The sequence below is a fragment of the Podarcis gaigeae genome (assembly GCF_964106915.1).
Source record: "Podarcis gaigeae genome assembly, chromosome: 10".
Taxonomy (NCBI): Eukaryota; Metazoa; Chordata; class Lepidosauria; order Squamata; family Lacertidae; genus Podarcis; species Podarcis gaigeae.
Window position 1 is genome coordinate 1,768,533 of NC_139686.1, and position 24,350 is coordinate 1,792,882.

At 47.9% G+C, this 24,350-nt stretch overlaps 2 protein-coding genes across 2 annotated transcripts in view; one reads left to right on the plus strand and one right to left on the minus strand.

Moving 5' to 3' along the window:
• The window catches only part of LMF2 (lipase maturation factor 2), a 36,342-nt gene extending 32,547 nt beyond the window's left edge, over positions 1-3,795 (plus strand). Inside the window, exon 14 of the mRNA XM_083700269.1 lies at positions 2,409-3,795. Coding sequence (XP_083556395.1) covers positions 2,409-2,777 — 369 coding nt within the window. The 3' untranslated portion in view covers positions 2,778-3,795. The remainder of the gene's footprint in view (positions 1-2,408) is intronic.
• Positions 3,796-4,500: 705 nt separating this feature from the next.
• Positions 4,501-23,533, minus strand: MIOX (myo-inositol oxygenase). The gene is made up of 10 exons (XM_083700911.1): positions 23,467-23,533; positions 19,819-19,899; positions 18,076-18,156; positions 16,939-17,101; positions 14,165-14,232; positions 12,538-12,647; positions 12,276-12,343; positions 11,922-11,971; positions 6,877-6,989; positions 4,501-5,351 (listed from the first exon to the last, which is right to left on the minus strand). Exons 1-10 carry the CDS (start codon positions 23,482-23,484, stop codon positions 5,243-5,245), a joined length of 861 nt encoding a protein of 286 aa, XP_083557037.1. The 5' UTR covers positions 23,485-23,533; the 3' UTR covers positions 4,501-5,242.
• Positions 23,534-24,350: the final 817 nt, after the last annotated feature.

A 24,350-nucleotide genomic window follows, 5' to 3' on the forward strand; every position in this document is an offset into this window, starting at 1 on the left:
GCCTACATTCTGCTTTTTATAATTATTTGCATCTTATAATTACAGCTTTTATTATTTCATGTTCTAGCAAGTTTCTAGAGACTAGATTATGAGTCTTTGTAAACTGTCTTTCTAAAGGAACTTTTGTTATTGCCCAGTGCTAATGTGTTTGCATTATTAAGTTTGTTATGAATAAAAAATCATTTTAAGTTAGAGCGTAATCATTATTTCACTAGTAATTTGTACTTCTTAATTGTATTTCGCTATTAATATACTTCATCTTAATTGTTCAGCAAGTACTTTGATAAAACACATTTTTTCTTATATGCAAATGGCTTTAGATACCTATTAGGTCCATCAATGACCATACAGCATATATTCAACACAAAAAACAGCGACCATTTGTTGTTGGCAAAGGACAACTGGGCATATCAAGGGCCCCATTACCTTCAGTCACTTAGGGCCTCATCCAACCTAAATCCGGCCCTGGTGCTGTTCTAGATGATCCTCAGGGTCTCTTCCAACAGGGGCCATCCAGCTGTCCCAAAATGAAACCTGCAAGCAGGATTCGAACACAGGAGCCCTCTCCCGTCCTGTGGTTTCCAGTGACAGCGATTCAGAAGCATGGCTTCCCTCAGCTGTGGAGGCCAGGGCAGAGCCATCCTGGCTAGGAGTCACCCAGAGCCCCCTCCTCCTCCAGGAATTTGTCCCACCCTCTTTTAAAGCCGCCTTCACTGCCTGCTGTGGGAGGGAGTTCCACAGGTTAACTCTGGCTGCGTAAAGAAGGACTTTCTTTGACCTGTCCTGAACCTTTCAATGGGGTAGAATGTGTGGGGGGAGCTCTGTGTGGCTCCCCTTTGCCCCGGCAGAAGACGAGATTCCCTGCTGCCTTCCCTGGCTCTGGTGCCGGCCCTCCCCCATTTCTTTTCCCACCTGCCTCCCAGAAAAGGGGGGGTTCAGCAGCTTGATGATGGGAGATTGCTTCCTCACGCTTTGTGGGGAGAGCCCCCTGCCCTGCCAAATCCTTTTTATTGATTTTCCAAATTTTTACCAAATCACCCATGTTAAAACAAATTTAATACAATTTTTCCAAAAATTGGTTTCCCGCCTCCATTCTTGATGTGTCCAAAGTTTCTTTTTTGCTCCTGCATTATTTCCCAAGTTATTCCTAATTCGCATAGCATTACTTACAATTAACCTTATATTACAGTATTATTATTATTATTTTTTTAAAAAAACCATTATCAGCCATCAGCTATCCCCTTGCCAGTTCCTGCACGTACAGTCTTTTAACATTTGCAATACCTACAAGTTGAGTTTAACCGACTAATGATCAATCCACAATAAATCGATAATTCTATTTTCTAAAATAAATTATTTTCCTCCGTTCTGTTTGCGTGAAAGCCAAACCATTCGTGTTTGCTAGATGTTCCCCTGCTCATCCCACAGCAGAAGTGTAGCTAAACATCAGGAAGAACTTTCTGACAATGAGAGCAGAGATCCCTGTATTGCACAGGTTTGAATATTAAGAACCCCCACTCCCAAATTAGGCCAGTTTTGAAATCAGTAGCTGAAACCAGTGCAGTTTGGAAAAGTACAGCCTTGATTTAGCATGGTGTCCAGCTGTTTTCCAAGTTGCTCCTTGATCTTGAGACGACATGCAAAATTTTGTCACGATATTGTAAGCTCTACGTGGGGCTACCTTTGAAGGTGACCTGGAAACTGCAACTAAGCCAGAATTCGGCAGCTGGACTGGTGACTGGGAGCGGCCGCCGAGACCACATAACACCGGTCTTGAAAGACCTACATCGGCTCCCAGTATGTTTCCAGGCACAATTCAAGGTGTTGGTGCTGACCTTTAAAGCCCTAAACAGCCTCGGCTCAGTAGACCTGAAGGAGCATCTCCACTCCGATCCTTCAGCCCGGACACAGAGGTCCAGCTTCGAGGACCTTCTGGCGGTTCCCTCCCTGCAAGAAGTGAGGTTACAGGGAACCAGGCAGAGGGCCTTCTCGGTGGTGGCACCTGCCCTGTGGAATGCTTTCCCACCAGATGTGAAAAAATAAACAATGATCTGACTTTTAGAAGATATCTGAAGGCAGCCTTGTTTATAGAAGCTTTTAATGTTTGAAGTTTTATTCTGTTTTTAATATTCTGTTGGGAGCCGCCCGGAGTGGCTGGGGAAACCCAGCCAGATGGGTGGGGTATAAACAACAACAACAACAATAACAACACCAAGTGGGACAGACTCCCAGGAGAGGTAGTAGACTCTCCCTCCTTGGAGGTTTTTAAGCAGAGCCACCTTCCAGGGATGCTTTAGGTGAGATTCCTGCATTGCAGTGGGTTGGACTGGATGGCCTTTGGAGGTCCCAATTCTGTGATTCTCAAGCTATGGCCTTGCCTTGCCAACACTTTCTTCCCTCCCTCGTAGGACAAGGCCTCCCCGAAGAGGGCCTCGGGTGCCCCGCTATCGACGGCCCTGCAGCAAGTTCGAGAGTACCTCTACCCGTACAGCGGCCCGGCTGTCATCTGGTCCCTGTACCTCACGGGGGCTGCCATTTGCCTCCTGAGAGCAGCGGGGGGCTGGCTGCTGGCGGGGGGCACCCCCAGCGGGCCTGGGAAGCCCAAGGGCGCCAAGCGGGCGGAAGTGGACACCGGGGCCGGAGGAGACCAGGCGGCCGCCAGCGAGAAGAACGGGCAAGTGAGGAGGAAGGAGGCGGCGGCGGCAGCCGCGGAGAAGTCCAGGGGCCTGGCCGAGCCCCCCGCAGACGGACCCCGCAACGTCAAGAAGAAGAAATAATAATAGGTGCTGTTCCTGGAGGGGTGCCCCATTCTGTGCCCCCAATCCCACCTTCCAGGGGCTGGCGGATGCTCCCACAGGGCCCTGCCGCTTTCGGCCAGAAACGCCCGCAGATTTTTGGGGTGCGGGTCTCTTTGGGGATCTCTCTTGACCCTCGCTCCCCCGCTCCTCCTCCTGTTTGGGGGGCTCTGCTTCACCTGCACAGGGCTTTCGGGTCTGGGGGCCCGTTGAACCTTTTCCCTTCCCTGCACCCCAAAGCTTTTCCCAGATGCTGCCCGTGAAGTGGCAGAGGCCCCCCAAAGCCCTTCCCAAGGCGAAGGACGAGGCTGTTCTAGGCTAAACAAAAGGCCTCTTTGGCCTCTTAAGACACCTCTGCACCCCCCCCCCAAAAAAAACCCTCTTTTATTTGATGCTGCTTATTGAACGCGGTTTCATTCTTGGGGCTCTTCCTGCTCCTCACAAGGAGCTGAATGCCTGAAAACCAGGTGCGGGGGGAGTATGTTATCCCCCCCCCAAAAAAATCTTCATTTTTAGATAAAAAACACACTCTCCTCTGGATTTTTGGCTCTGCTGCTGGAGCTGGCATTGGGTGCGAAAGTCTGCTGGTCTTGGTGTGGGAGATTTACAAGGGAGCTCTCCCCCCCCCCCGGGGGAAAACCCTTTCTCTCTTGCTGAGCACTGTTGTGAGGTGGTGGGTGCCCCCCCCAAAAAAGGGGCAGCAGAAGTGGCCACCTTGCCTCAACCCGCAAACTTCTTTCTGGGCCAGCCCCCCCTATTTTCCTGGCCCTTGCCTTGACCTCAATTGTGCCTCCCTTCCCCCCTCCACCTGGGGGGCAGGTGAGATTGCCTTTGCTGCCCTTACCCCCCATGCTGCCCTCTAGTGGGAGGGCCCTGAACAGCAACCTCGGTGGGCCTGTTGGCTCTAGCAGATGCCCCCCCTCCCCAAGGAAGGAGGTGTGTTGCCAGCGCCCAGAGACAGAGTGATCTATAATTTTCTAAATAAAGCCTTTACATTCCAGCTCTTTTTCTCCTGTGTGTGTGTTTGGGGTTGGGTGGGTGAGGGGGTGTTTTGTATACCTGGGCTCCAGGAGTGGAAACGTGAGGAGTCTGGCGCCCCCAGAGGATTCAAACCCACGCCAGGTTTTCTGACCCTCTGCTTGAGTTTTGTGGCGCTCTACCAGTTGGGCTCCCGCCACAGTAAGCCGGATCTCATGCTGGTGCAGCCAAAACATGCTGTCAACATAAGAGCCTGCAGGATCAGGCCAGCGCCCATTCTGTTCTCACAGGGGGCAACCGGATGCCCAAATTGGGGGGGGACGGGACCAGCAAACAAGATGGCCACCTGCTTTAGCTGAAATACTTGCATAGCAGGGGGTTGGACTAGATGACCATTGGGACCCTTTCCAACTCTGATTTTGTGATAGGATTTGAGCCCAAAGGCAATGGTCTCTTTCTCCCCACCCCCCTTGCAGGTTCCAGCAACCTGGTGCTCAGCTTTCCTACCTCTAGCCATGGAGGAAGAGCAGAGAGCACAACCTGCCGATTTTGAAATAAAAAAAATTAAGGTCTTATGTATAATAAATGTTCATAAATGCACCAATCGAGCACGTACATCGATATATAAGCCACATGTCTGAAACCCCCCCCCCCCGAAAGTCCTGAAACCATTTTGTCCCTCCCAAATTGACCTCAACAATTTCTCCGCAACGTCAAAGGAAAAAGCCTCCCCATTGTCTTTTCCTTCACAAATCCTGTCTTAAGGGTATGTCTGTGTAGGAATAGGGTGTGAGCCTGTGACCTGGCTCAGGAACTAAGTATTTATTATTACAAAAGACTGGCCAGGCTCCCCAGGCAATCCAATCAAGTGACCATTAACAGGTAACCTGCCAGACAGGAGATAAACAACACACTCAGATTTCTGCTGTAGACCGCCATTTCTGTGATGTAGGTATGATGTATCTGGGGATGGTGGTCTTGGACTCCAGGGCGGGCAATTTAAAATGTCTATATAAGGGCTGGCACACCTGGGTTCTGGGGTCCTCCTCCTTTCCTGCGTGTGAGGGGAGCACCCTGTTGCAACAGTTCAATAAAGATCAGGCTTACTAGCTGCTTTGCTTCTCAATATTCTCTGCTTGGCCTCTGTTATTTTCTCCGACTGATGGAGAACCTACAAAAGGACTCTATATGGGCTCTTGGATACACCATAAGAGAATGAGGGCAGATTTCTGTTCATTACAATTTGAATAGCGTTTTATTGGTTTTTGACAGAGGGATCTTGTGCTGTTTCGAATGGATTTCGCCGTTTTTCGGAAAACGTGCTGAAACGGCCTGAAGTGTGTTTCCCCCTACCACGTGTTTCCTCGCGCCCTGTTCCTTGCAGTTGCGAAGTCATCGAGAGATTGGCACACGTCCATCCTGCAGCAGCGGCCGGGTCGGCGACAAGGAAGCAGAGCCCATTTTGAGCTTCACCAGGAAAGCTCACCTGGGCAGTACTTGTCGATCAAGCTCTGGTAGTACGGCTTCAGCTCTGACGGATTGGGCAACTCCCCACACTTGGTGTACAGGTCGAACTTGCTGCAAGGGGGTGGAATAAGGAAGGTGGGGTTGCTCCCTGGTACCCACAGAGTGCCGGCTGTTGTTGGACTACAACTCCCATCATCCCTAGCTAGCAGAACCCAGGGGTCAGGGATGATGGGACTTGTAGTCTGACAATAACTGGGGACCCAAGATTAAGGAACACTTGCCTGGCTTGGGGGTCCAAGGTGGGAGAGGGCAGGTTGTGATCCAGATTTTGAACCCCAAGGGTCCCAGATTTCATCTCCAGTGGCATCTCCAAGGAGGAGACTCCCTACCCGGGGAGCAGCTGCCAGTCAGTGCTCACTGCACTGAGTTAGATGGGCCCTCTGTTACTGATGGGTTTATATTAGTAACAGTGCAGATTGAGGTTGAATCCTGCCAAGACAGAAGTACTGTTTTTGGGGGTCAGGGGGTGGGTGGGTGTGGAGGACAATGGGATAATTGTGCCCCTGAAGGACCAGGTGTGCAGCCTGGGAGTCATTCTGGACTCACAGGTGTCCATGAAGGTGCAGGTCCATTCTGTGTCCAGGGTAGCTGTCTACCAGTTCCATCTGAGACCCTATCTGCCCGCGGACTGTCTGGCCAGAGTGGTGCATGCTCTGGTTACCTCCTGCTTGGACAACTGCCATGCGCTCTACGTAGGGCTAACTTTGAAGGTGACCCTGAAACTACAATTAATCCAGAATGTGGCAGCTAGACTGGTGACTGAGACCAGCAGCTGGGACCACATAGCTCCGGTCTTGAAAGACCTACATTGGCTCTGAGCACAATTCAAAGTGTTGGTGGTGACCTTGAAAGCCCTAGATGGCCTCGGTCCAGTATACCTGAAGGAGCGTCTCCACCTCCATCGTTCTGCCCGGACACTGAGGTCCAGCTCCGAGGGTCTTCTGGCGGTTCCCTCATTGCGAGAAGTGAGGTTGCAGGGAACCAGACAGAGGGCCTTCTCGGTGGTGGCTCCCTCTCTGTGGAACGCCCTCCCATCAGATGTCAAGGAAATAAACAACTATCTGACTTTTAGAAGGCATCTGAAGGCAGCCCTGTTTAGGGGAGTTTTTGATGCCTGACATTTTATTGTGTTTTTAATAATTTGTTGGAAGGTGCCCAGAGTGGTTGGAGAAACCCAGCCAGATGGGCTGGGTATAGATAATAAATTATGGTGATGATGATGATCCAGAGCACCTATTTTGAACCTCAAAGGTCACAGATTTAATCTCCACGTGGGAGACTTCCTACCCTGGGGAGCAGCTGCCTGTCAGTGCTGACAGCACTGAGTTAGATGGGCCCTCTGTTACTGATGTTTTTATATACCCATCTTTTCCTCTGAGCTCGAGGTGGCATCTTGGTCTTTGCTTCATCCCCACAACTCCTGCAAGGTAGGCCAGGCTGAGAATTGGCAACTGGGGACTGGGACCCTTGTCTCTCGGGTCCCGGTCTAGCACTCTAACCACTGAACCACGCTGCTTCCTGAGAAGAGACCCCAACGCCTCCATCCCTGCCCCTCCGTAGGCTTGCAGCCACGTACTTGAATTCTTTCACCCAGGGCAGCATCCGGAGGTCGTCCTCGTTGCACAGGTGCATGTAGTCTCCCCCTGTGTGCCAGGGATAGAAGGAGTGGAAGCGGACCATGTAGAAAGCCTGGAGAGAAGGGGGAGGAAAGCAAAACTGCATCGGCCTCCACTGCTTTAGAGCACAGAGGGGTGTGCAAAGAGAAAGCCATGCAGCCCTGAAGCTTTGGGGAAAACCCCACAACTGCCCCCCCCCCAAGGCAAGCAGGGTGACTTTTGGACACACCCAAGGCAAGGCGGAATCTCTGGGGTTGTTGTTTAGTCATTTAGTCGTGTCCGACTCTTCGTGACCCCCTGGACCGGAGCACGCCAGGCACTCCTGTCTCCACAGCCTCCCGCAGTTTGGTCAGACTCATGTTTGTAGCTTCAAGAACGCTGTCCAACCATCTCATCCTCTGTCGTCCCCTTCTCCTTCTGCCCTCCATCTTTCCCAACATCAGGGTCTTTTCCAGGGAGTCTTCTCTTCTCATGAGGTGGCCAAAGTCTTGGAGCCTCAGCTTCAGGATCTGTCCTTCCAGTGAGCACTCAGGGCTGATTTCCTTCAGAATGGAGAGGTTGGATCTTCTTGCAGTCCATGGGACTCTCCAGAGTCTCCTCCAGCACCAGAATTCAAAAGCATCCATTCTTTGGCGATCAGCCTTCTTTATGGTCCAGTTCTCACTTCCATACATCACTGCTGGGAAAACCATAGCTTTAACTATACGGACCTTTGTTGGCAAGGTGATGTCTCTGCTTTTTAAGATGCTGTCTAGGTTTGTCATTGCTTTTCTCCCAAGAAGCAGGTCTCTTTTAATTTCGTGACCCTAAGTCAAAGCAGGGAAGACTCCTTCATTGCACTGCCAACACAGATGCCATCAGAATTTAAGAACTCTGAATATGTTTCTTCGGCAAAAAAGCAAAAGGAAACTTATCAGTCGTTTGTGGGAGAGCTGTTGATGGAAATAAACCTGCTTATCTCACATGGACTTTGCTCCTTCTGCACCGCCTCTCCCTCCAGCAAACAACATGCTAATTAATTGCTGATAAGGAATTCGGTCTTAAGATTTTTCTTGCTGAAAGGCAGATTGGAAAATAAAAACAAATCTGCCCTGTGACCCATCTTGGCAGCCTCACTTTCCCCCTTTAATTTCTACCCAAAATGGATTAACTTGGAATAGCTATCGGCTCAGCATTGGATTGAATAGCTAACAGCGCTGTGAGGGATGTGGGTGGCACTGTGGGTTAAACCACAGAGCCTAGGACTTGCCGATCAGAAGGTCGGTGGTTCAAATCCCCGCGATGGGGTTAGCTCCCGTTGCTTGGTCCCAGCTCCTGCCAACCTAGCAGTTTGAAACCACGCCAGCGCAAGTAGATAAATAGGTACCTCTCCAGCGGGAAGGTAAACGGCATTTCCGTGCGCTGCTCTGGTTCGCCAGAAGCAGCTTAGTCATGCCGGCCACATGACCTGGAAGCTGTATGCCGGCTCCCTCGGCCAATAAAGCAAGATGAGCGCCACAACCCCAGAGTCGGTCATGACTGGACCTAATGGTCAGGGGTCCCTTTACCTTTACCTGCATTGGTAGTACAGCAGGATCGTATATTACGTGAGGGTTATGATCTGGCGACGGCTCATACATGCAAAAATGAGTATCCTTGAACTGCCCCTGTCAAGACCACCCATCTGCAGCCGGCGCACGAGGCAGGTCTTGCCCTCCAAGCAAGGGGCAGAGAGCTTTTAATAAGGTCTCTGCCTTCCTTCCTGGGCTAGTCCCACTTGGCAGGCAGGTTCTGGGATGCTCTTGCGAGATCTCTCCAGGCCGTCCAAGCTCCCACGACATCTCATGTCTGTGTGCCTTGCAAAGTTCTGGGGCAACCAGGAGAAATTGCTGGCATTGTTTTGAGGAAGAAAGTAGAGGTGTTTCCGTTCTCCACCAACCCTCAGGGCAACTACTGCTGCCTGAGCCCATGTCCCTCGCAGATGCTGCTGGCTCAGGGCTGCCACATGTTCTGTGCATTTATGCAGGAGCTGAGCCTTTCCTGCCCTGCCCTGCCCTGCGGTGCAGCTACTCTAACAATGTAAGAGAAATCACCAAAGGAAAGTTTGAAAGAATATTGGAAGCTAGATATTCAGGAACAGATTTTAGATGAAAATTGGGAAAGAATCTTTCGGCAACCACCCTTTGTTGCGACCTCTAGGATAATCCAGGAACAAGGGTTGAAGTTTGTACAAAAATGGTATTACACACCTGTAAGGTTATATCATATTACAAAATCTGGAAGTAAGAATTGTTGGAGGAAATGTGGAGTGATGGGAACATACAGTCATATGTGGTGGGATTGTCCGTTAGTTAATGAATTCTGGAAACAGATTGGTATAGAAATATCGGGAATTGTGGGTAGGAAGGTGGAAATATCTAAATTAATGGTTCTTATTAGCCTGAGTAGCACCGAGTTAGAAACAAAAGAGGAATGTAAATGGGTAAAATTGATGGTAATTGCAGCCAGACAGGTTATAGCGAGTAACTGAAAAAATGCAGAAGAGCTAGGGGTGAACCAATGGAGGGAAAAATTGAAAAATATTATAATCTTAGAATATCTAACTGTGAAGATACATAAAATGAAAGGGTTTAAGGTCAGGGAGAAGGAGGAGGAGGATTGGTTTGAGAAGATACTGAATTATTTGGGTAGGTATGAACAATTTGAGGCAGTTAAAATGTTAAAAGTTAGATAAACCTTGTGGGAGGAGGAGTGTTAAGGTATATAGAATTGTACATAGGGTTGATTTGAATATGTTATTATTGATTATGTATACCCAATGTATCAGCCTTCTGGGGGGTTTCACTGCTTGTGTTCTGGTTGTTGGTAAAAAAACCACATTTATTTAAAAAAAAAACCACATAAGATGAACCCTGCAGAATCGGGCCCATGGCCCTGAGCATCCTCTTCTCAGAGTGGCCAACTAGGTGCCTCTTCTGCTGGGAAACCTGCATGCAAGAGCCTCCTCTCCTCCTGTGGTTTCCAGCAGCATTGCTGCCTAAGCTGTGGAGGCAGAACACAGGCATTCTGGCTCGGAGCCACCAATAGCCCTCCATAGTTTAACTACACATTGCATGAAGTAAATCTTGAATTTTTCAGCATCATTGGATGCCCAGGAGTGGCAGCATTGTTCTTATGCTCTAATCCAGTGGTTCTCAACCTGTGGGTCCCCAGATGTTGTTGGACTACAACTCCCATCATCCCTGAGCTCTGGCTTTGCTAGCTAGGGGTGATGGGAGTTGTAGTTCAACAACATCTGGGGTCCCACAGGTTGAGAAAGGCTGTTGTCATCAATGGAACCAGCTGCACCAGGAAACACTTTTCTTCTTTCTTCTTTGGCGATCCCTCGTAGCCGAGTAAGATTGTCTTCCATAAACATGGTTTTAACAATGACTCCGTAAGTGCCTATGGAGCATAGCTGTCAACCTTTCCCTTTTCTTGCGAGGAACCCTATTCGGAATAAGGAAATTTCCCTTAAAAAAAGGAAAACGTTGACAGCTATGTTATGGAGGCCATTTCTGGATCCACACGTCCTTCCACAGTGGAGACATTGGTTTCCGGGGGGAGTTGATCACGGAGAGGGTTTGCCAAGCGTGCCTTCCTCTTAGCACGTTTCTCCCTTGCGTCCTGAGTTTGAGCGTCTTCAAAGCCCATGACACCTTTGGTAAAGGCTGTTCTCCAACTGGAGCACTCGCAGGCCAGTGTTTCCCAGTTGTTGGTGTTCATACTACATTTTTAATGATTTGCCTTGAGACCGTCTTTAAACCTCTTTTGCTGACCACCAGCATTATGCTTTCCATTTTTAAGTTCGGAGTAGAGTAGTTGCTTTGGAAGACGACCATCAGATATCCACACAACATGACCAGTCCAACGAAGTTGATGTTGAAGAATCATTGTGTTATGTATTAAGCTTGGATCCTAGAGCAATAGGCAAGTAGGATCCTAGAATGCAACAACTGATTGGCCTGCAGGAAAAGACCAATCAGGCTCCAGGAGGGAAGCAGAATCAGCCAATCAGACGGGACTCATTGTGTAAATGATGTATATAAAAGCCTGAGGTTTGGGGGGGCAATTCAATTACTGTTTTACAAGCTGCAATAAAGAGCATGAAATCGCTACAGGACTCTGAGTATATTTCACATTGCTTCGACACTGGTGATCTTTGCTTCTTCCAGGACACTGGTGTTAGTTCGCCTGTCTTCCCAAGTGATGTGTAAATTTTTTCGGAGATGCTGTTGATGGACAGCTTCAAGAAAAATGCAGAGAGCAAAACCAACCCCTGTATAAGGAAACACTTTGCACAGACCTCAGGCAGGTGTTAGCAATCTCGACTCTCCCTGTTTGCTTCCAATAGAGTTTCCTTAACCTCAGATGGTGCTTGTGGATCGAAGAATTCAGCAACAACCTGCAGTATCTACATAGGGTTTATGCAAAAGATGGAAGGGAAGGCAGCAAAGGCAAGGGAGGGGGGTCCCAAATCCTTGTGCATGTATTTGCATATACTGGAATCAAGAGAATCCCCCCCCATCATCTCCCTTCCTTTCCCTTCCCTTCCCTTTCCTCTTCCTACTCCCCCCCCCCCCCGCCTCAGAGATTTAATGCTGATGGAGGGCTCTGAAAATTGAAGAGGGTCCCGGGCATGCATGCAACATCCTTACCAACTTCCAAAATGCAAAACAGAGAGAGTGTTATCAGTGCTTTTTTTTTCTTTAAAAAAAATGTTTAGGGGTACTCTCATTTTGACTCAAGAAAATCACTTTATAGTGATTTTATCGTTTTATAGTTTGTTTTATAGTTCAAATCGGGGGAAATAAATGCAGTCACTGTATAAAACTACAAGGATTCACAAAATGTTTAGGGGTACGTGTCCCCCTGCGTCCTCCCCGGGGAAAAAAGCACTGGTGGTTGTTATTATTTTACCAGGAACAAGTAGGAACAAACAAGTAGGAATGCATTTGGGGCATAGATGGCGAGATCTCCAGCTTACCTCCTGAGGGAGAGCAAATTTGTTGTGCTTCATCACTTTGTACATGTACTCTGGAGTGGAGAGAAGAAGAGAAACAGAAGACAAAAAGGGGCTGGGTCTCCCCTTGGTGTACTTCTAAACTGCTTGTTGTTTTCGGGTGGGATCCAGTCACATTCCATGCCAGCAGATGAAAGTTAATGGAGAAATACATTTGATAGCAAGGGAGATCATTTGCTTGATCCAGTGCTATAGAAGCTCTCCACTGTTTCATAAGCAGCGGATGTCGTAAAACCTCTCCACAAGCTTAGTGCAAACTAACTTTTTAATTTAGCATTCCATAGCCTCCTGCCTCAGATGCAAAGCTGGAGCTCTTACCGTCGTGGCCCCAGGACATCAGGACATTCTCCAAACCACAGTGAGGCTGGTAGATCCCATACTTAGTGCTGAGGAGGAGAGAAAGAGAAGAGAAATCTCAAGGCTTGCTCCCCAACGTACCTCAGGCTCCTTCTTACGAATGGTCCAGGGATTATCGCAAGAGATGAGGACTAGACGGGCTTCTTAGGTTTTTGTCCCTCCAAATGAAGGGCTCTCTCTCTCCTGCTCACGGAACAAAACAGGGATGCGAGCAAATGCTTACTTGTACAAGGGGTTCGTCATGTCGGGGTTGTTGTGGAAAGTGGAGTCCCGAAAGACGACAGAGTCTTGGACCTTGCAGCCCACTGGAAAAGTGTCACCCACCACGGCCCACTGGAAGAAATGGAGGGGAAGGAAGGGGAGGTCAGTGAGGGTCCCCCCCCCATTCCTCTTGGTCGTCCAGAGTGCCTGCAAACCGGTTTGTTCCTTGACCTGTTTTGCTGAGCCTCCATCCCAGCCTTGTGTTCATTTTCAATAATAAATACGGCAAGGACTGGGTGTGTCACCTTTCTCAAGGAGATGAGCTGAGCCAGGCTCCCCGGAGAACCACAATATTGTCAATCCCCCAAACTCATCCCGTTTGCGCAAGGACTTCTGATGGTGCATTGCAGCTTCCCGCTCCTCTCCCTGAATGCCCCCCTGCAGCATCCCCATATCTGCCTCAAAGGCCTGGAGAGGGACCCCCAGAATAGATCTTCAAGGGCAAGGCAAGAGAGGGAAGGGAAGTTGTGTTATGTAAGTGGAGGTTCTTCCTTGAACAGATCACTTCTTTGGATATACCCGTATTTTTCACTCCATAAGGCACACTTTTTCCCTCCTAAAAAGTAAGGGGAAATTTGTGTGCGTCTTATGGAGCGAATGCAGGTGGGAGGCTCTGCTCAGCGCTCCCTTTAAAGAGCTGCGCGGAGCGTGTGTGTGGCTTTTGGGGGGCTTTTCTGGGAGGTGTGGGAAGCCAGCAGAAGAGGTGCTGGGCAGCTATCGCTCTGCTGGCTTCTCAGGGAAGCGGGATGAGGGACGGAAGGGTTTAAGGCAAGAAAAGCGAGAGCCGCTTACATGCTCTGCGCAGAATATTTTTTTTCTTGCTTTCCCCCTCTAAAAACTAGGTGCATCTTATGGAGTGAAAAATATGGTAATCTAGCAGCTGCAACAACATATTTTAATCATTATTGGCATTGGTTTGGGATGGAGGCTCAGTCTGGATAATGTGGCCCAAGAGGCTCCGTGGTTTAGACCACAGCACTACCTGCGTCCCGTATCCCTAATAAACCAGTGTCTCCGCTGACTTTCATTCCAAGGAAACCAAACCCTGGGGGTAACTGCCTGGACTCCCCTGAGTCTCTTTCTGCTCAGAGAGTTGAGTGGCGTGTAAAAGTAGCATGATTGCATATGCCACTTCAGACTGGCAGTTCTATGTAGCATATAGTACGTTTGTTGACTAAAATACAAAATTACAGACGTCAAATGCAGGTGAGGAAGGAGGGGGCAGGTGCAGTGGCGTAGCGTGGGGGGTGCAGGGGGGCCGGCCGCACCGGGCGCAACATCTGGGGGATTAGGAGGCGCATGTCCACGGGTTAGGGGGCGCAAATCCACGGGTTAGGGGGCGCAAATTACTTGCCTTGCCCCGGGTGCTGACAACCCACGCTATGCCACTGGGCAGGTGAAATTTTGCCTCGTTTGGGGTTCCCAGGCACCCCTGCTAAATTCCCTGATAGGGGGAGATCGGGGGGGGCATGGTCTCTCCTGCCCAGTGACCCAGGAGCTGAGCATAAGGCAAGGGAGCCTCAGAGAGGGCAACTTGCTTAACGGGGATCACGAGGGAGACTGGGCAAGTATGTAACCTTTCTGCTTACCTGTGGCTCACCAACGAGTGCCAAGATCTTTCCAATGTCATGAAGTAGCCCGACCAGGTGAAACCAATCTGCGGCAAGAAAAGAGAGGCGGCCCGTGTCATACGTTGAAAGAAAAATGTATTAAAAACGATGTGCCAATGGCGATTAGCTCCTAGCAAATTAGCAAAAAAAAGTATAAAACAGGCTCAAATGTATGCTGGGAATGTAAGGGAACAGAAGGCACCCTTTATCATATTTGGTGGAATTGTAAGGTAGCAAAAGGATTTTGGAAATGATATATAATGAGCTGATTTTTTTAAAAAAATAACCTTTTTTAGAAAAACCTGAATTTTAGGAATTCCAGGTGCTGAAATCCTAAGAGAGCAGAAAAGACTATTTATGTATGCGACCACAGCTGCATGGATGTTGCTGGCCCAGAGACAAAAAGAAAAGAAAGTCCCTTGCAGAGAAGAATGGCCTGATCCAACAGGCTCTTCTTGTGTTCCTATTGTTTCCAACAGTGGGAGAGGAATAGAAATCTATTCCCACTTTTCTGCAGCAGCAAGAATTTTGTTAGCCCAAAGACGGAAACAACAGGAGTTACCAACAAAAGAAGAGTGGCAGCATGTTATTTTGTAAGAGAAAACTACCTGAAAATGCACCATAGGTGGTATTTAACACCGGAGAGATTGGCTAAAATGAACAAATCGCTTAGTAGTAAGTGTTGGAGATGCACAAAGCAGACTGGAACCTTCTATCATATGTGGTGGACATGTCCAGAGATCAAAAAGTTCATGATCCATGAAGAAATAAACAACTTACTAAGAACTTCACATAGCAAAAGACCAGAAACATACCTTTTGGGAATATTGAATAGTGATATTTCTAGAGAAAATACTAAATTCTTTCAGCGGCGAGAATCCTGGTGGCTAAGTTCTGGAAGGGTAACCAGGTACCGACCAAAGAGGAATGGCTATGTAAATTATGTGAATATTTGGAACTGGCCAAATTGACGGACGTAATAAGACTAAAGCCAATGAATACAGTCAAGAAGGCACAGAAGTGCTTGATTGATTATTCAGAAAGACAAGGTTCTAATGTAAAAATTTGGCTGTGTCTAGAATGACCTCGTGAATGGAAAAGGGAAAACATACATATATACACATCTATATATTAAGACGAAAATAATACTGAAATACAGATAAAATATGAAATGTGAAAGGAAGTGTTGTGAGAGTGATGGAAATCTATTACTATTATTATTTTGTAAAATATTGTTTATTGTTTTGAAATATTATACTTTTCTTTATTCTTTTACTGTCTACCTTTCTTCACATTTTTTCCTTTTCTTTATTTTCTTCTCTTTTTCCTTTTCCTTTATATTATTTTTTATGTATGGCTTGTTACTGATGTATTTACTTTGCAATAAAATTTAGATGATAGATAGATAGATAGATGATGATAGATAGATGATAGATGATAGATAGATAGATAGATAGATAGATAGATAGATAGATGATAGATAGATAGATAGATGATAGATAGATAGATAGATAGATAGATAGATAGATAGATAGATAGAGGCAGATGAAGCTGATGGACTTTGCAGAACTGGCGAAACCAATGGGAAGAATTTGGAACCAGCAAGACCAAGCAATCCAAAAGGACTGGAACAAATTTATATTATATTTGAAAGACAAGTGTAAGCAATTAACATCACTGGCAGGGTTATCTGAAGATCTGTAAGGTGAAATTGCTGCCTATTCAGGTTGAGTAATGTAATGTTTTAGGCAATGATACAACGAAGTGAAATGTAAAGATGTAAAGTTTAATTTTGTAAGCCATCAGACGGGATGGAGGGAAGCCGTCAGGCTCAGTCGAGCCAAAGAGATAAAATAAGAGGGTACAATGTTATGTAATGTGGCTTTATGTAAAACCAGTAATATATATATATATATATATATATATATATATATATGCAGGTTTTGGTGTCCTCGGGTGTCTTCCCGTGTAAAAGTTGGGGTGTCTAGGCGACGTTTCGACGAGGTCTCACTCGTCATCTTCAGGCTGGTGAGACCTCGTCGAAACGTCGCCTAGACACCCCAACTTTTACACGGGAAGACACCCGAGGACACCAAAACCTGCATTCCTGTACCCGTGAAAATCTACGAAAGCATATATATATATATATATATATATGCTTTCGTAGATTTTCACGGGTACAGGAATGCAGGTTTTGGTGTCCTCGGGTGTCTTCCCGTGACACCCCAACTTTTACACGGGAAGACACCCGAGGACACCAAAACCTGCATATATATATATATATATATATATATATATATATATATACCGTATTTTTTGCTCTGTAAGATGCACTTTTTCCCTCCTAAAAAGTAAGGGGAAATGTGTGTGCGTCTTATGGAGTGAATGCAGGCTGCACAGCTATCCCAGAAGCCAGAACAGCAAGAGGGATTGCTGCGCAGCGCTCCCTCTCACTGTTCTAGCTTCTGGCTTAGAGCCTTCATCCCACTGCCCTGAAAAAGCTTTGCGCTGCTATCCCAGAAGCCAGAACAGCAAGAGGGATCGCTGCTTTCACTGCGCAGCGATCCCTCTTGCTATTCTGGCTTATGAGATTCAGAATATTTTTTTTCTTGTTTTCCTCCTCCAAAATCTAGGTGCGTCTTATGGTCTGGTGCATCTTATAGAGCGAAAAATACGGTATGTCCATATCTCACACTACTAAAAAAGAGGACGAAAATAAATCTATCCCCCAGGTGGAGTCGCCAGCCACTCACCTTTGTCGGGGTGTGCCCTTCGGATGCCCTCCGCTGTCTGATAGGCGTGATAGGAATTGGGGAAGTCGACGTCGGGGTCCGATTCATCAACCACGTTGTCCAGCAGGTCCGAGGCCTCCATGATGGTCATCCGACGGAGTCGGCAGCCTCCATACTCCTCGTTCTAGGGAGAGGGGACTGTGAGGACACTATTATTGAACCGTGGGTTGGGGGAGCTCAGCCAGATGGTGTAGATCGGTGGTTCCAAATAGTTGTGCATTCAATTGCTCCTGTTTTGTGTTGTTGCTTTTCTTAGTGGGCCATGCAAACCACCGTCCTGAATAATGCTTTTCTTATCTACAGTGGTACCTTGGTTCTCAAACGCCTTGGTTCCCAAACACCAAAAACCTGGAAGTAAGTGTTCAGTTTTTAAACATTTTTTGGAAGCCGAATGTCCAATGCGGCTATTGTTTCCGGGGCACCTGCACCAATCAGAAGCTGCGCCTTGGTTTTCGAACATTTTGAAAGTCAAATGGACTTCCAGAACGGATTAAGTCTGGCGTTTTTGTTTTTGCTATTTATTTTGTGTTTTTCTTTTTGAGGCTTTTTCGGTTAATTTGTTTTTGTGACTGTGTGAAATCCAGTTCAGCTATTGATTGATTGTGCGACTGCAATACATTGATTATTGCTTTTGTTTTATAGATCTATGGTCTCGTTAGATAGTAAAATTTATGTTAAATTGCTGTTTTAGGGATTGTTTTTAGAAGTCTGGAATGGATTAATCCGTTTTGCATTACTTTCTATGGGAAAGTGTGCCTTGGTTTTGGAACGCTTTGGTTTTGGAACGGATTTCTGGAACGGATTAAGTTTGAGAACCAAGGGACCACTGTATAGGATAGGGGGCACTGGGGATGAGTTGATGAAGCCAAGGGAGAAGGGGCCCCAAAACATTTGGTGTAGATTTTGGGAAATATTCGCAAAGTTTCAGGGGTCAGAGAGTCGTATGCAGAGAGATTCACTTGCCTTTGATGTGCATCTTTCGGAACTGTTTTGAGAATTGATACCTGAGCTGCAGAGAAGGACCCTCCATTGCTTGTAAAAGTTGGGCGTGATGAGCCTTCCTTACCACTGGAGACCCTCCCACCCCAGTAAACCCACCTTCTTCCGTACAAAATCCACCGTCTGGTTGGTGTGCATCTGCAAGTAAGTGTTGTACACTCGGTCCATCAGGGGCCCATCCTGAAAAAGACAGGATTGAGAGAGACCTTTGGCTGATCCATCAGCAGGGAGTGGTTCTTTTCTTTTTTTAATGTATAATAAATGTCTCTTTCTTTTTGGAAGGTGACCCAGAAACTGCAACCAATCTTAGTATGCAGCAGCTAGACTGGTGACTGGGAGCGGCCGCCGAGACCACATAACACCGGACTTGAAAGACCTACATTGGCTCCCAGTACGTTTCCGGGCACAATTCAAAGTGTTGGTGTTGACCTTTCAAGCCCTAAACGGCCCAGTATGCCTGAACGATCGGTGAAGGTCCTGTGTGAGCGTCTGGAGGCGGTTGGAGGATGAATGGCGGCTAACAGATTGAGGTTGAATCCTGACAATACAGAAGTACTGTTTTGGGGGGACAGGAGGTGGACAGGTGTGGAGGACTCCCTGGTCCTGAATGGGGTAACTGTGCCCCTGAAGGACCAGGTGCGCAGCCTGGGAGTCATTCTGGACTCACAGCTGTCCATGGAGGCGCAGGTCAATTCTGTGTCCAGGGTAGCTGTCTGCCAGCTCCATCTGGAGTGCAGGCTGGGACCCTCCCTGCCCGCGGACTGTCTGGCCAGAGTGGTGCATGCATGGTTATCTCCCACTTGGACTACTGCAAGGCGCTCTATGTGGGGCTCCCTTTGAAGGTGACCCAGAAACTACAACTAATCCAGAATGCGGCAGCTAGACTGGGGACTGGGAGCGGCCGCTGAGACCACATAACTCTGGTCCTGAAAGACCTACGTTGGCTCCCAGTAAATTTCCAAGCACAACTCAAAGTGTTGGTGCTGACCTTTAAAGCCCTAAACGGCCTCGGCCCAGTATACCTGAAGGAGCGTCTCCACCCCCATCGTTCTACCCAGACACTGAGGTCCAGTGCCGAGGGTCTTCTGGCGGTTCCCTCCCTGCGAGAAGCGAAGTTACAGGGAACCAGGCAGAGGGCCTTCTTGGTGGTGGTCTGCCCTGTGGAACACCCTCCCATCAAATGCCAAGGAAATAAACAACTATCTGACTTTTAGAAGACATCTGAAGGCAGCCCTGTTTAGGGGAGTTTTTAATGACTGATGTTTTATTGTGTTTTTCGAATATTCTGTTGGGAGCCGCCCAGAGTGGCTGGGGAAACCAAGGCAGATGGACGGGGTATAAATAATAAATTATTATTATTATTATTATTATTATTATTATTATTATTATTATTATTATTTTATTTTGTTTATATGTTTTAGCTGCCTGGGTGGTGTTAATATATTCATTTACTAGATTTATATCTCAAATTTTTCTCCCAGGAGCTCATGGTGGTGTTCTCACCCCTCCTCATTTCATCTCCACGACAACCTTGCGAGGTGGGTTAGACCAAGAGGCAGCCACTGGCTCCCAAGCTCAACTGGTGAGCTTTCTGGGCGAATGGGGATTTGAACCCTGCTCTCCCAGATCCTAGACCAACACTCTAACCACTATGCCACGTGGGCTCTCTTGTTAATGTCTCTGTTAAACAATTATTGTGCTTTCTCGATCTCGAGATGGAGCCTGTTTCTTCTTAACTGCTCTGGCAATTACATTTTGTGGGCGTCACCACCCGTCCCTCTCCCAGGTCTTTGTGAGGTTGCTTGGAAAATAGATCCCTTTCCGTTGCAGATCTGCACTCACCTTGAAATTCCTGTAGTCCTCCTTGGACTTCCCATTCTCTGTATCGCTCTCTGGCCTGTACACCTCTGAAGGGTCGCAGCCCTGAAGAAAAAGGCTCTGTGAGAGCTGGGACTTTTTATTTTTATTTTTAAATAATAAATTTTATTAGTATTTTCCATACAACAACAACAACCCAAAAAAATCAAAAAATAACAATACACAAAACACAAAAACCAGCATACTAAAAAAATCCATATCTTACAAGTTAATAATATAAACACTAAAAGAAAAACAAACATTGACTTCCACCAATCCCACAGCACCTCCTTTATCTCTCATTGTGTCTTCCTGTTTTCCTGTTTTCCTTATCATCTCTATCCTAGCATCTAGATATAAATCCCTCTTTCTTATCCTTTCACTTCACAAGGTTATTCCAGACTCAGCCAGATTTCTGTCCTTGAACCTTGGCTTTTAAGGTATTCATTTAGGCACTCCCATTCCTTTTTCACTTCACTTTTTGGTCTTTGTCTTATTATAAATGTCAATTTGGCTAATTCTAAATATTCTGAAAGCTTACATAACATAACCATTCTCCCCTAGTGGGTAACTGATTCCCTTTCCAATACTTAGCCACCAGGATTCTTGCTGCAGACGTCGCGTATAAGAAAATTTTAGTTTTGTCTTTTGGAATATCATCATTTAAAATTCCTAAAAGGAATGCCTCTGGCCTTTTACTATACGATATTCTTAGTATTTTCTTTATTTCTTTGTGGATCATGCTCCAAAATTTCCCTATTTCAGGCATGTCCACCACATATGGTAGAAGGTTCCTTTTTGTTTATTACATCTCCTGCACTTATTATTATGTTTTATTCGTTTTTGCCAGCGTTTCTGGCACCAGGTACCACCTGTGATGCTGTGATGGCCTGGGATTCGAACTCGGAGGCTGAACCTGAGGAATCCCAGCCTGCACAGGAGCCCCCACCTCCAGAACCAGCTGAGCCGGGGCTGGGGCCTGAGCCTGAAGGGTCCTCACCTGTGCTGGGTCCTCAGGTGCAGGCATCAGCTGAGTCTGCTCTGCCCTCTGAGGTGATGGAGGACCCATTACCTGCAGGTGCTCCACTCTCAGCCCCATCAGAGGAAGGTGAGGTTGCTTCTGGGTCTGGTAACCCTCCAGCCTCTCCTGTGCTGCAGAGGCTCAGGGCAGAGAGGCGGAGGGAACTAAGTTCCTGCAGGAAGAGTGCTCGCCTCCAGGCCAGGAGAGGCGAGTCACCAGAGGATCGGGGCTGCCCTATGCCTCGGGGCAGATAAAAGCCGGCCAGCCCTAGTCCCAGCTTGCGGGAGCAACATTGTTGGTAGCCTGCTCTTCTGCCAGAGATCCTGACCTCACCTGATTCCCTGCCTTGGACCCAGCTTCAGCTTTGACAGACAGCCTCCATACCGCACCCTCCACCTCGGACTGGACTCGGACCTTGCTGCACAGTTAACCCTTGGGACCAGCACAGATGCATTTTCATATAGTTCTCTTTATTAGGTAACACGCTGTGAAATTTACATGAGAGGTGGGACTTGGAAGGGGCAGAAGGAGACCTGAATAGCAGTCCAGCTCAGCACCGCCTCCTTATACTTCTATCCAGAGCAGGGGTGTAGGAAGGGGGGCGATGAGGGCGGACCGCCCTGGGTGCCCTCACTGAGGGGGGTGACTTTCAGCACACCGTCTGCCCGCCTGCAACTCCCATGCCTACCCCGAGCCGTTGGGGTAAGAGGGGGAGCTACGCTGCTTTGCCGGTGGCATTCCCTCTTTCCCCCTTCATTTTGACAGCTTGCAGGAGGCTTCGGAGTCGTGGGTGGGCATGGGTGGCTCGCTCTGCCCCTGGCTGCAGGGCAAGTGTGCCGCTCTGGGCAGCCGAGCAGCTATCCTGTGCTGCTGCCCACCACCTGTCCCCTCAGGAGCACACCCGCCCTGGGCAACGCGGACATATGCTCTGCCGCTGATCCAGAGCAGAATGAAGATTACTGTTGGGGTTTTTGCGGAGGGGTCAGTCTGGATGATGCCCTGAGTTCCTTCCAATCCCTGGAGTCCTGGACTCAGGGAGAGTTAGAATCCGAGAGAGAGAGGAGGTTGCTGAGCTGGCCAGACACGTTGCTTTGCAAGACAACAATCCTAGCTGGCCGCAAACAGTTAAGTGTCACCCTTAGCATCCCAAAAGAATGCGCCCAGTTGCGAGAGCTGCAACTAAGTGAGGGGGCCCTCCAGGCTAATGGGTGGGTCTTTCCTCCACCCCATCACCTGACCTCCACGTAGCCAGAGTTTTGGGATGTGAGCTGAGCTGGAAGCGGGCTGGAAGGCACAGAGACCTGCTTGCTCTGTGCTGTATCCATGGCTGTGATGAATGGAGAAGCATGATTAGTTGGGGTTTTAATGCTGTGAGCTCCTCCATGGGATGCTCAGGATAGCACAGTCAGTAGACCATGAGAATCTAACTCTCAGGGTTGTGGGTTCAAAGGATTCCTGCATTGCAGGAGGTTGCAGGCACGTCCAACTCCCAAGGGACTGCGATCTACTCACAGTATAAAAAAAACTGGCCATGATCTACCCAATGTCATTGGAGGATGGACCAGAGTTGTTCAGCTTTTTTTTTTTTAGGGAGCCAGAGTTTTTTAGGGAGCCAGAGTTGTTGAGCTACTTTTTATATGTGTACATAGAGACATACACCCTAAAACACCGCCGTGTCCTCTGACCTTCACTCCAAGGAAGCAGAACCTGAGTATAAGCGTCCGGAACCCCCTGGAATCTCTCACTGCTAAGGGTGGCCCCTAACATCATGATCCAGAGATTTTTCTCTTTTTCTTACCCCTCCAGGTCAGATTTGCTACCAAGACAAGTCCAAGATGCTGCTATTAGTATACAAAGCCCTTAACAACTTGCGGCCAATTGACCTAGGAGATCGCCTCACCCATATACATGCAATTGGCAGCTGCAATTTGCGAAACTGGCCCCGCTCCAAGCGCCACATAATATCCCTTCCACATTTGTAAGAACTTGGCCTTTTAGTGGAACTTTGGAACTCCCTGCCTATTGACCCCAGGCAGGCTCCTTCACTGTACTATTTTCCGACACCCACGTACCCAGAGGCTTAGAAAGGTGATGCAAGTTTTAATCTGCATTCAGTTTTATTGTTTTAGCTCTTTTGTAAATAACTTTGGATTTTGGGTTTTTTTTAAAGCAACCAAGTGGTATTTAAAGTTTGGGAAATAAATAAAAATGAATAATTGCATTTGTCAAAGAGCTAGGGAGATATTTTTGGATCTAATCCTAAAAGGAAAGGAGTAGGCCAGGGTAATAGGGGTTTTACCATCCCTGCATTCCCAGCCTTTGCTCTCTATCCTGGGGTGCCTGTCTCTGAATGGAAGCTGCTTCTACCAAGTCAGCATCTAACTCCACACTGTCTGCACTGATTGGCAGCTGCGCTCCAGGGTTTCTGCCAAGGAGCCTTTTCCAGCTGCACCGGGAGATCCCAGAAAAGTCTGAACCCGGGACTTTCTGCATGCGAGGCCAATGCTCTACCGCTGAGTTCCAGCCCTCCTCCAGACCCCTTTCCCATTCAGCCTTCTGCCTTCTCCCAACGGAGGAGCTTTGCTGGGAAAGAGGGGCTGCTGCTCACTCACCACGTTCACCACCTTCATCCTTGCAGCTGTGGGGAGGGAGATCTCTGGGGAGTCAGCAGCACCTGCCCTGCTGTTTATCGCCTCTGGTCTTATGTAAGGAGGAGAGGCTGAGCTAACAGGAGCCGGAACCGGGGGCAATAAGTCACCTGTTAACCTGCCAGGGGCCGAACTCTTTCCTAGCAGGGCATCCGAGCAAACGATTAATGTTTTGAAGTTTGCAGCATCCTGCGAGGAGGAGGAGGAGGAGGAGGAGGAGGAGGAGGAGGTGAGGACTCTGTAGTATCCTATGAGGGGGACAGACGCAACTCCTCCCTCTGACTTTGCGAACAAACAAGCCCTGGGCTTTCCCAGATCAGAGCAGAGGTTGATGTTGGTCAGTTGCCTTGGTGTTTGTGTCTCAGGTCTATGAAACATGGCCAAGCACACTGGCAGCAAAGCGGGACCCTGCACCCTGTTCCTTCATTGTCTGGGTCAAGGTGGATAATGTGATAGGAATTTTGAGGTCTGAGATAGATGTTAAATGTTCATAAGTGTACCAACCAAGCACGTACATAGATAGCACAGGAAGACCGACCTGAAACCATTTTTGATTCCCAAACTGTCCCAAACTGACAAAATGTTTTCTCTGCAAGGTCAAAGGAAAACAGAAAAGCCTCCCCATTGTCTTTTCCTTCCCAAATCCTGTCTTAAGGGTATGTCTGTGTTTCCATAGGGTGAGCCTGTGACCTGACTCAGGAACTAAGTATTTATCATTACTAAGTATTTATCATTGCAAAAGACTGGCCAGGCTCCCCAGGCAATCCAATCAAGTGACCATTAAATAGGTAACCTGTCAGACGAGATAAAGAAGTCACTCAGATTTCTGTTTTAGACCACCTTTTCTG

Excerpts from the sequence above, each read along its gene's own strand:
- MIOX (XM_083700911.1), bottom strand. Across the intron at positions 18,157-19,818 it reads AGGACTACAGGAATTTCAAG|GATGGGCCCCTGATGGACCG; the intron begins GTGAGTGCAGAT and ends TGTCTTTTTCAG. Across the intron at positions 11,972-12,275 it reads GATGTCCTGGGGCCACGACG|AGTACATGTACAAAGTGATG; the intron begins GTAAGAGCTCCA and ends TCTCCACTCCAG.